The sequence below is a fragment of the Heterocephalus glaber genome, unplaced genomic scaffold (genome assembly GCF_053883595.1).
Source record: "Heterocephalus glaber isolate CG9 unplaced genomic scaffold, H.glaber_assembly_v1.0 deba00001472, whole genome shotgun sequence".
Classification (NCBI taxonomy): Eukaryota; Metazoa; Chordata; class Mammalia; order Rodentia; family Bathyergidae; genus Heterocephalus; species Heterocephalus glaber.
Window position 1 is genome coordinate 82657409 of NW_028258315.1, and position 12087 is coordinate 82669495.

At 36.6% G+C, this 12087-nt stretch overlaps 1 protein-coding gene across 2 annotated transcripts in view; it reads right to left on the reverse strand.

Moving 5' to 3' along the window:
- Positions 1–288: 288 nt before the first annotated feature.
- The window catches only part of Kcnh8 (potassium voltage-gated channel subfamily H member 8), a 347961-nt gene continuing 336162 nt past the window's right edge, over positions 289–12087 (reverse strand). For both annotated transcript variants that reach the window (XM_004864270.3, XM_087182236.1), the window contains exon 16: positions 289–1856. In XM_004864270.3, the coding sequence (XP_004864327.1) occupies positions 1152–1856 (705 nt within the window). In that variant the 3' untranslated portion in view covers positions 289–1151. The remainder of the gene's footprint in view (positions 1857–12087) is intronic.

A 12087-nucleotide genomic window follows, 5' to 3' on the forward strand; every position in this document is an offset into this window, starting at 1 on the left:
GCTGCTCAGAAGCTGTGGCTCCATTCGGAAATATGTGCCAGGTTTTTCTAAAAGAAAGGCACCGAGGAAGAACATACTCAGGGTTTTCTTCCTCACTTTGAGCCCCAAGTAGCTCAAGCTAGACTGATCCGTGCTCCACGGACCAGTTTTGGGTTCCTGAACCATCAGGTACGAAGCCCAGAGGACAGACACACCTGCTGGCACAAGGGGCTGCCTGAATTCAGGTCATGGATGTGAGTCAGCTGCCCGATGGAGCCCTCTCTCCCACCATACCAGAAGCTCAGGTCATTGACACTTAGTCCATGTTTTTATTTCATTAATAAAATATGACCTCACTTTTTTTGTAATCCGGAAGGGTGAGGATACATTTGTTGCAAACTGCATGCAAATAAAAGGGAGATTCCTTTTGAAACTACATCCTCTTAATTTTTGATCTACTATACATACCAGTAGTGCATTTCTTGTTAAAACAGCAAGCTTTTTTTTTTACCAAAATGAAAAGAAAACCTTCATTTCTTTATAAATATTTTAAATAGTTTAAATACATCTTTCATACCAAGAATATAAAAATAGCTTCTTTTTTGATAAATAAAGATGTTTTCATTTACATGGCAAATAACGTGCGAATAGCTAACCACTGGCCACCGGCTCTATTTCACTGATTGTCTAGGAGAGGACATGCAGTGATAACTGTCCCTTTGCCTTCACAAAAAGAAAAATAGATCAGCAGGAGCTGTGCACTCCAAGGCCAACGGTGCTATGGATATTGTTCAGGAATGACAAACAGGCACTCAGGAAAATCCTTTGCTGCACTTCACAAAAGCCTCCTAGGACAAAACTAACCCACGAAATCTTTATCGGAGACTTCTAGCTGCTAAGACCCTCAATGTTCCTGGACTTTTACCAAAGTCTGTCAAACAGACCAGTAAGTTAATACCTGTACAGAAAAAGGTTTATATTATTATGATCTAGGATCTAGAAATTGTTTGCTACAGTATGGAGGTGGCTCTGCCTTCCCCTGGCTCCTTACACTTTCCTGCAGGGTTCCCATCTTTGCCTAGTCTTCGAGTCTACCAGAGGCAAAAAAGGCAAACTAAAGCTGTCATGCAGTTGTGAGTTTGAAATTGGCAGCTGTATCCTATGTGCTGATATCATACGTTTATGGCTTTGTTGTCTTTCACTGATGCTGTGCTTGTGATAACTTCCAGGGGAAAGTTTTCCAAGGGTTTAGTAGAGACAGATGCTGTTCCTTCTCGGTCCCAAGAGCCTGGCAAGTTTTCCAAACTGAAGGAACTAACAGGTCCCTGACTGAAGCTGCCCTCCTCTGATCTGCTTGGGAGAACCAGGTGCAAAGACGTTTCTGAGGAGGAGCAGACGGAGGATGATAAAGTTGCTGAAATGGATTGCAAAGGTGTCAGTGTAGTGTCTGAATGTGGAGAGATGCACCTTAAAAATTGGAAATGACCTTCTTGGACGACTTGGTAGTGGGAAGGTGAATATTCAAGGTTTGGAGAATGACAGAGGTCACTGTCTGCAGGATTTTGCTTGTGAACTCCAGTTCGATGGGGGCTGCTCCCCACAGAGGAGGGATCCACACTCCAAATGTCAGAAGCGATGTTACTGTGACAAAGCTGTGCTTGGTTATAAGCAGCCATGCCTGTCTGCAAGTGCAGGCAAGGTTGGTGTGTGCTCCAGTTCATCCTGGTCTGTAAGCTCTCCCTGGAGGGACACACAGAGGCAGCATGCAGAGAGCAATGGTGGGATGGCTGCTGAGGTGACAGAACATTTTCTAGAAGTTGCATCACATTCCTCATGTCTTTACCTAACTGGGAAACCTCCTGAGTCAATGTGGTTACCTGTGCAAATAAACCAGAAGAAAAGGCAGCAGTTAGCAGTACATAGTGTGCCCAGGCTTCAGAGTTAGCATGAAAGTGAGATTTCTTAGGAAGTAGGTGTGAAAGGCTGCTCAAACTCCAAATGCAATCAAACCCACATGGCGAATGAGTAGGCTGGGCATCTAGGTGAACGTACACCCTGATCTAAAGCCATTCTCATTCTGAAGGCAGCTGGAGAGGCATATATAGTCTGGGGCTCTTACTCAGTGATTCTAGGGTTCTTGAAAAGAATTGGAGATACGGACCCATTGCCTCTTAAACATTGATGATATTTTTTGCTTTCTTGGAGTGAATGAAATGCAGAGTGGTGCACAAAAGTTATCAGACACTTCACACAATGTGGAGGAGCAGAGACTGTATGGCAGCTCTCAGCACACTGAGAACAGCCTGCTTGGTTTGGACACCAAGCCCTTGCCACTTTCGTGCTGAGATTCACACTATCACAGGTCCAGAGGCACAGAGTTTCTTGGTGGTGGTGAGGGTGGGCAAGTGAGACTTACACAGGATCTGCTGAGGAGAGAGTTGTTGAAAAATGGGAGTAAAGGAGGAAGAAAAAGACCTGCATAGTGAGCAGGTATGGATGAGACTGTGTGAACTTGCGGGTCCTGGGAATCTCGTGAAATTCATGGAACTAGGAACTTCGTGAAATTGTAACCTAATATGTGTAGATGTGCTTTTTTCAGTTTGCTAGGTGGTGAGATATTTGGTATTTATCAAATCCTCAAAGGAAACATGGTCTTTAAATATGTAAGCACTGCTGAAGAGTCTTCATATTTTATTTTCTGCTTAAAACTAATAACACATTTCACTGGAGGATTCCTAACAATCACATCCATTTTTTTTCACATCCATTCTTTTTAAATCATGTGAGACGACTAGAAAATTAAATTTGACTCAAATAAAGTCTTTTTCTTAAAAGCATTTGAGTTCCTCAAAGTAAGAAAGAGTTACGTTTCAGAAAGCAGGACACCTACATATTTTCTCATTTTTGATTAGAGTCATAACACTAGCACAATGTTGTAACATTTTGCCTTCACTGCTGTATCACTCTGTGTTTTATAAGACTGCCTTATCAGGATACATCATGTACAGGTACAAAGTCTCTATGATGATTGTGATCATTATGTATATCTAAATTGTACTAATAAAATTAAATTTTTTAAAAATAAAAGACTGCTGTATGACTTGCTTTTACCCACATAGATCACAAAACTCCAATTGAAGCAGCTGGATCTCTTGGCTAAAGGCTATCGGGTCAAAACAAAGGGCAGCTTCAATTTCAGTAGTGCCAGAGTCTTGGGTCTGAAAATCTTGAAGATTTTCTTCAACACATAAGCACATAATCTTAGTTTATCCAGCAACTCAGTCCACTTTCTGTGAGTGCATTCTGGAACTGATTGTCCCTGGCAGGCCCACGGGAGGTAGCCCTTGCTCAAAACCAGGCATTTAAAAAGGCCAGAAGGAGTTTTTTCCTTGGTTCAGGCAACCAACTGGTAACACCTGCCCTAAAATTGCCAGGCCAAAACTATTTCTGCCCTGCTGCTGGCATGGAATGCGAGGGCTTTGACTGAATACTTGTCCAGACTTTTCACTAGATCTAAAATTTCTAGAGATGAGAAATAGCTCTCAGCCTCACACTTAAGAAGTGAAACAGTATGTGAAATAGGAAGCAAAAGGGCAAAGGGAAGGGGAAGAGGGAGGGGTAGGGGAAAGGAAAGAAGGGAATGGAATAAATACGAGAAAAGGAAAAAATGGAAACAAAGTCTTTGTAAATATGCAGGGGTGGAGAGGTTGAAGGGAGGGCAGGGGAAGGGGGAAAAAATAAGAACCAAGATAGATTATGTAAAGGTGCAAATTTCCAATGATGAATGTCATTATATTGTATACCTAAAATGTACCAATAAACTTAATTAAAAAAAAAGAAGTGAAACAGTGAATCTAAGGAATAGTCAGTGAGCTTTGAAATTTTCACTACAGGTTGTGAAAAGCATGATGACACAAAAGGTAAAAGCTACCTGAAATGTTAATTCAACATCAAATAACTAAATAGTGTCATCTCCAAAAAATAATAGGAGACTGATTTAAATAGTCAATTCTCCTCATGGCAAGCTATATGTATAATAAAAAAAAGTTTACCACAGAGTTAAAAAAAAACCCATTTTTTTTTTCTCAGTACTGGGGATCAAACTCAGGACCTTGCGCTTGCCTGGCAGGCACCAGAACCACTGAGCTAAATCCCAGGCCCCTAAACCCCATGTTTGATGAACTGTTTTTCCAAGCTTCTAAAGTGACCAAAGATTCTCCTTTTCATGGCCACTCTCTTCACATCTAACTTTTACTGAGTGCTTGTCACAACTTTAAGGTCATAAACTTGGAACAGGAATCCAGGTCTTGACTGGCTCCAGGAATGTAAACAAGCATTAACATTTTCAGAAAACAAATTACTATGCTAGCATGAACTAAAAGGAGCAAAGACAAGGAAACAGCTTTCTTTAGCTCTAGAAGAGTGCAGTGATCAATTTATGTTAGGAAGATTTCTGTCATCGTGTCTCTGGGGACACACCCCTGCACCTTATTTACAGACACACGAGGGAATTAATCCCTATTAGGTAAGAGATCTCTCCCTTTACAAGGACAAAGCCAGCTGTCACCAAGAGAGGCAGTATCTCTTGAAGGAGGAGACCAAGTTGACACTGGAGGTGACAACTACCTCACAGAAAATGCAGTCAAGTTTTACAGCACTTTGTTTCCTGCTTCCTGCTGGGCTTGCTAACAGAATTCATTCTAAAACAGGAAAGATGTTATTCTTAATCAAATGTAGAAAACAAAGAATCTGCTTTCTGAGGGTGGTGAGGTTCAAGCCACAGATTTAAGTATGAAGACTCGGAATTGAGAAAAAAGAAAAAAGGTTGTAGGAACTACTTTGTGAACAAGGCTCCGTCCAGGAGCTCCTCTGTGGGGAGATTTGTCTTTTAAATACAGTTAAAAGCAGAGTACTGCAATGAAATAGGAAAAGAAAAACAAACTAAATCATTCTGATCAGACGAACCAAAGTTTTCCTATGTACCTCAACAGTAGCCTAAAATCTTTAAATGTTTTTGGCACTCATGTTAGAAACACAATTATTTGATCAGGTATTAAAAAGTCTTCCAGAAGCCCCACCTCCTGCAATGACAGTCCCTCCTTATGCCCTGAGCTCTTCTCTGACCCTTTCTGCTTTCCTTCTCTCCCCTCAAACTTCTGATTCTTGATTTTTCTCTGCAGAGCTTTTTTTCTTCCTCTGATATTCACATAATAATTTTAGATCTGATCTTGGATCATACGTGACTGTCTATTCTCTAACTAGGCTATGAATTCCTTTTTAGGTAGAAACTTATTTATCTCAGTATTTTCTGGATTCAGGGCAATGCCAAGAACACACATACAATCTGTATATTTTGAAGGTAAAAATGAATGTAATGCCTGAGATTTTGAAATTAGTTTTTGATTTTCATATCACTTTCAATTTTAATCTTATTTATTTCATGGTTTTACCATAAAAATCCTGCTACAAAACTGTACTGAAAAATCTGTGTTCTTTTTTATTCTAAATACATATATTAAAAATGGGTATTATATAACTGTTTAAGTTTTTATATATAAATTTCCTAATCTAAAGCCATGAGCATCCCAAAGTTTCTAAGAAAAGGCAGCAATTCCATTGTTAGGAATTCTTTTTCTCTTATTGTTTTACCTCCATAATTGTAATTGTAATAAAAAGGATCTCTATTGACCAAGACTTGTGCTAGACTTCACTTATTTTACTACTTTGTCAAATAGTCTAGTATAAACTTGACTTCATTGGCTAGTTTGAATTCTCTGGGAAATTCTTCCATTTTCTGATCCCTAGATAGCATATCTACATTATGAATGTCAAGTTACAAGTTTAATTAAGTTATTAAGAGTTATTTACCAACTGAAACTTGGTAAACTTTTTTGCATCCCTGGTTGCTACTCTGTGGATGGCTATTTTTGATGTGGTCTTTTGATTCTTTCTACTTAAAGAGATTGTGGATAAAGAAACTTAAGACACATTCTTCTTTTACTTGTGTACTGTTATATTTTCTTTGTACATTTTTTCTTCTTCTCTTTTCTCCCTCCTCCTCTTCCTCCTTATTCTTCTATGGATATGAATCCATCAGTATGGAATTTAAAACTTGGCCAAACCAGTTCACCCGCACCATCTGCATAACTAGTTGTTCACATCCAAGACTTCTCTAGCCCTTCCATAGTTCCAACTGTTAGAAAGAGGAAGTGATGAAAACAGTCTGTGATTCCAAGTGGTTCATTTTTCTATCCAAAACTTGGAATATCTGAAGATCCCTTCTCTGTTCTCCCAGGATCAGACAGGAGACACACAAATCACCAGGTGCTGAGCAGATGTGCAGTTCATGCCTTTGTTTCCACTGAGCATAACTTTTTGACATGAACAGGGCCACCTCTGTGATAACAGACCTTTCCATTGGTTGTGATAACCCATACACTGACCTTTCCATGGACTCTTAAAAGGGAATTACTAACACAACTTTTCTGTTTCTGCCACATCCAGGATTCCTCAGAGCTTCTGTTGGTTTAGGAATAGTCTTTGTTGCCCTACATTTCCAGAAGATCTGGTATACTCCTCCCATGTTTAAGTTGCTCCATTGATGTAATGTTACTTCTCACCCTCCTCTGCATCATATTTCCTCAAGACTTTGTTGTGAGGATTAAATAATATAAAGGATGTAAAACTTAGTTCACATATAGCTAGTATTATGTTGGAATGCCAGGTGGCTGGATTTGATAATGCAATACAGGCACTAAGCCTAGTTGAGAATTTCTGCATTTTAGGAAATACTGATCCAGGAAACATTTTGCACCCAAGAAAATTTTTTAAAAAATCACAGTTATCTCTATAATTGTGCCTCAGCATTGAGAGATAACTCTTTATAAAACACTTTTATATAACAAATAATAGAAGAGTCTTTCCTTTTCAGTATTTCCTTTCATGGATTTATTTTTGTAGTAGCAAGAAATAATGGTAATAATTGCAGCCATTGAAATATATTGCTTAAGATCTTGGGTTTCAGTCTAATGTTTGAGTAACTGCATATAAATGATGTGTGAGACAAAATATAAGAATGTGCAACCTGGTGTTGATCAGAATTGAATAAGGACCAATGTGGGGCTAGAGGATGGGGTGGACAGGTACAGAACGTCTTTATTGGTCTTTACAGTAGCTCAAGCCCCTGCACAATCCTGTCACAAAGTAAGTACAATAAGCCTTTGTTGATACATGAACACTTTAAGAAATTGTAAATTGCATAGTGAATTTCTTAATATAAATTTATGCTATTTTCAACTGAATTTAAATAACTTATTTTAACCAATTTCCCCTAAACATCACCATATGACACACAAATGTCACTATATTTCTAGCAGATAAAAATGCTCTGTATGATTTCAGTGTCCCATAGAAGTTCCCACCACTTAAAAATGGGAGATTTTAAAATGTTTGATTATATGATCTAAGGTGTTCATAACTTGGAGAGCTATTTTCAAGATAACACCACGCACTGTCAACTTTTCAGTTGTATTGTGTTTGTGGTGTAATCACAGATTTTTTATTCTAGTGTGTCTTTAGATTATACCTTGGAAGTAAAGTTTCTAACAATGCCAGAAAAAATATATATCTTTTATAATACCTTTCTTTTTATATAAAATAGCTTTCCTTCATCTTAAAATGTTTTCTCTTTCCCAGTCTTGGCTATTAGTACGGTTTTATCCATGGGCTCTGAGTATATCTGGAACTTTAGTTGGTAGGCAGAGAAAAAAATGTGATTTCCTTTTTTATGCATTCAGTGAGCAGATGGGAAATGCATCTGTTGACATAATCTTCTTAGCTTGGAGAGATCTTGACCTGTCACTCAATTTTTGCCAAATGTGTACACATTTTCCTACTAGACACAATTTTCCTAAATTCATGGGTACTAATTATACCAACTGTCTTCACCTGCCACAAACACATATACATTTTTACAAGCTCTGATTCAGGTAATTAAATAATCTTTCATTTAATCCTTTGTTATGTGGCATATTTATCATGAGATTCAGACAAGTTCAATCAAACTCCATAAGTAAGCAAAACAAAAAAGATGATCGGCATAATTTCATCCTTGTGTTGTTTGCTTCACAAAGCATTCAAAAACAAGTGCCAGTCTTTATCTGTCAGCTAAAATAATAATTGTACTTCGCACTTGCATACATTTCATCCAAGTGAGGATCTCAATATCATTACTGACAAAAATTGCAAATCTTTGTCCACAGCTGGAGATACTAGAATGCTGGGAGGTGAAGTGGCTGGTCCTAGGTCACACAGTAATAGTACTCAGCGTTTTACTTTTGCAGGTGCAGCTGCTGTCTCTTAGATTATAGTAACAGAAGAATTCTAAGGCTAGCATTACCAATACAAACTGACCAATTGTAGTCTTCAAGGTGATTACTTCTATGGTTTTTTTGAATTTCTGCAAGCTCAGGCTTTGTGTATAACTTTATTACTTCAGCTGCACTATGACAATCCATTATTTATCAGCCTGTTGCTTTCCACATTTGTTTTTCTGGTTTCTAGTATCCAAATTGCTGTCTACCTTCACTGCCATAAATAAACACCAAACAAGTCCATCTACTTTCAGAATATCAGCTGTAAATAACAGCGGTCCTCACATTTTAACGTACATAGAAATTACCAGGGATCTTGATGAATTGTTCACTCAGACTCAGTAGGTCTGGGTGGAGCCTGAGAGTCTGCCTTTCTAACCTACTATGGTTAATGTCAATGTTGCTGGTCTGATCATCATATCAGCATCATATCCTGAGTTCCTATTTTCTTTTTTTTTTTTCCGATGTTTTTGGAATTACTTTGGAACTGACAGAAGTCATATATATTTATGGTCTATAAGATGATGTTTTGATGTTCCTTATGGAGTGACTATTTCAAGCAAATAAAAATATCAATTACTTCACATCACTTTTTGTGGTGAGAATTAAAGATTTACTGCCTTTAGCAATTTTCAATATATAATGTGTTGTTATTAAGTGTAATCACCATGTTGTACAATACATCTCCTGTATGTATTTCACCTGTGTAACTGAAGTTTTGTGTCCTTCGACCAACATCGCCCCAACACTGACCCAGGCCTTGGTAACCGTTACTCTCTGCTACTATGAGATCAACAATTAATACTTAATTTCTCGATACTTATGAAACTAGGCCTTTTGGTTAACTCTTCGTGTACTGATCTTTCACTAAGAGTTTAAAGTTCAGTCTAACCTGCCTTTTAAAAATTCCTTTGGCAATCCATAGATGGCATTGAGTCCTTTTAGGAAGCACATGGCTTTGGGTGGTTTCTTTACTGTGATTTTAGCAGGCAGAGGTAGGAAATTCCTTGATGCATTAATTTGGGAGGAGTTGCTAATTGGTGGAATTCCAATTCTAGTTCTGTTTAATTTTATTTAGCTGAAATAGTTTTAGAAAGGGATCTTTCCCTCATAAGTTATCTGGTTTTCCCCAGTTAATATAGGAAAGGAAGGAAAAATGCTTGGATTTCTCCTTCATAAAAATCAATTTTAAATAAAATAGTTTCCCTCTCATCCTCTGAAATTGACCTCTTAGTTATTTTTCTAATAAAAGTATTATGACAAATCATGAATTCAAACATATTTTATTTCTTATTATTACACCAGAATGATCTCATCTTTGGCCAGCTTGTAACATCTCTTCTTTGTAACAGTTTGATATTTGATGGTCGACTTTGTTGGCTATAAAATCTTTAGTTTACATTTTCTTTTCTTAAGCATCTTATGTATTTTATTGGGTACTTCATCTTCTTATAAAATGGGCTGCCTCAAAGTCTAATGATAGCATGGTTTTTCTCCTTGTAAATTCTGTAAAGGAAATTTCTTGAGTAGACATCCAAGGAATTTTTTATTTTACTTTAAAGTACAATGATTCTTCTAGACTGTTATTCACCATGTAGTTTTAAATCTTTATTTTTAATTAGCTGAGTTATTAAATTATCATTTTTATTGTCTATTTGGTTCCCTTAATTTCACATTCTTCTTCAGAGTTCTATTTTTTCTTAGATCTTTATTTCTTTTATTTTTCTGATTTTCCTTTTTAAAAATCTCTTCATTTATACATTTAGATTTTTCCTTCTTTTACCTTCTGTTTTTCATAAGACATTTTTTTTGGTACTGGAGATCAAACTCAGGACCTTGTACTTGCGAGGCAAGACATTTATTTTTTATGTTGCTCCTAATTTAGTATTAATTTTTAAAATAACCTTCTTTTACTTTTAATTTTTCTTGAAATATTTTATCTAATGCTTCCTTGAACTCTATCAACCCATGAGGAAGCTGTTAAAAATGTAACAATTATTTCTTTAAGGTACAATATTTAAAACACGGCAACGAATTTTTAATTTTATTTATAATTACTTGGATATCTGTTATAACAATTTCTATGCATTTAAAATAGCTCAAAGGTAAAGAAAACCAAATTTATTATTTACACTAGAATCCTAGTTTTGAAAATATATCTATATAGCTTTTATTCTTAAAAAAGGCCTCCAAGATATTTTACTTTAAAAAGCTGACCTAATTTTCAAGAATTATCTCCCCTTTAGCTCTGGTTATTATAAATTTCAATGATCAATTTTTAATTACTGTAAATCAATGCTCACAAAAACACAAAGGATGGGTGATAGGCTTCTTATTTGAATTAAAGGAGTAATTCCCCTTTTACTTCCAGAGCAACTGACTAATGAGCACCCTTGTGAGAAAGGCTGAACCTGAGTAACTTCCTAGGAGAAAGTTACTGGAGTGTCATGGGACTTAAAGCTTGCTTCAAAGCTCTAGAAAAAGTTCTCTTTCAACCACTGGCAGACCTCTTCCCTAACTCAAGCTTTTTTGATAGTGGGGTCCTAGGTAAAACAAAAAAAAATTCCCCAATGAACTCTTTAAAATACACCATTCAAATTGGAAAGGAAAAAGGTAAGCTATTTTTAGATGCTATGACCTTATCAAGAAGAATCCTACTGGCAGAATTATTCTGGTGAGAAAAATTGAGAACATTTCCTCTAAAATCAAGAACTAGATGCTCTCACCATTCCTGTTGAATATACTTGAATTATTTCAGTACTTGAAATTTTAGCCACAACAATCATGCAAGAAAAAGAAATAAAAGGAATACAATTAGGAAAGGAAGAAGTCAAATTGTCCTTACTTACAGACAATATTATTCTATACTTTGAAGATCTTTAAAATAGACTCTAACTAGAGACATTTAGAGCTCATAAACATATTCAGCAAAGTAGTAAGATACAAAATCAACATTAAAAACCAGTAACTTTTCTATGCACCAGCCAAGCACTGAGAATGAAATCAAGAAAACAAGTCCATTCACAATAGCTTAAAAAAACACAAACCCTTAGAAATCAACCTAACCAAAGAGATGAGAAACTTCTACAGTGAAACTTACAGAACACTGAAGGAAAAAAACTGAAGATACTATAAGTTGGAAAGACCTCCTGTGATCATGGATCAGCAGACTTAATATTGTTTAAATGGCCATATTGTTGAAAGTGATGTAGTGATTCATGTAATACTCATCAAAATTCCAATGTCTTTCTTCACAGAACTAACAAAGACAATCCCAAGTAAACACAAAACACCCAAAATAGCCAAAACAATCATAAGCAGAAAAAGCAAGGCTGGAGGCATCAAATACCTGATTTCAAAACAAAAATAAAAACAAAAACAACATGATACTGGCACAAAAATGGAGACACATAGACCAGTGGAATAGAACAGAGGACACAGAAACAAACCCAAACAACTACAAGCATCTGATTCTTGACAAAGGGACTAAAAACATATATAGGAGAAAAAATAACCTCTTTAACCAATGGTGCTCTAAAAATTAGATGTCCATATTAAAAGATTGAAACCAGCTCCCTGTCTATCACGCTGTAAGAAAATCAATTCAAAATGGTGAAAAACCTAGGGATAAGATCTGAAACTTTGAAGGTGCTACAAGTAAACCCTGGAAAACATTTGATGCCATAGGTACAAGGGTAAGACTTTCTGAATAGGGCTCTAAGAGCACAGGAAATAA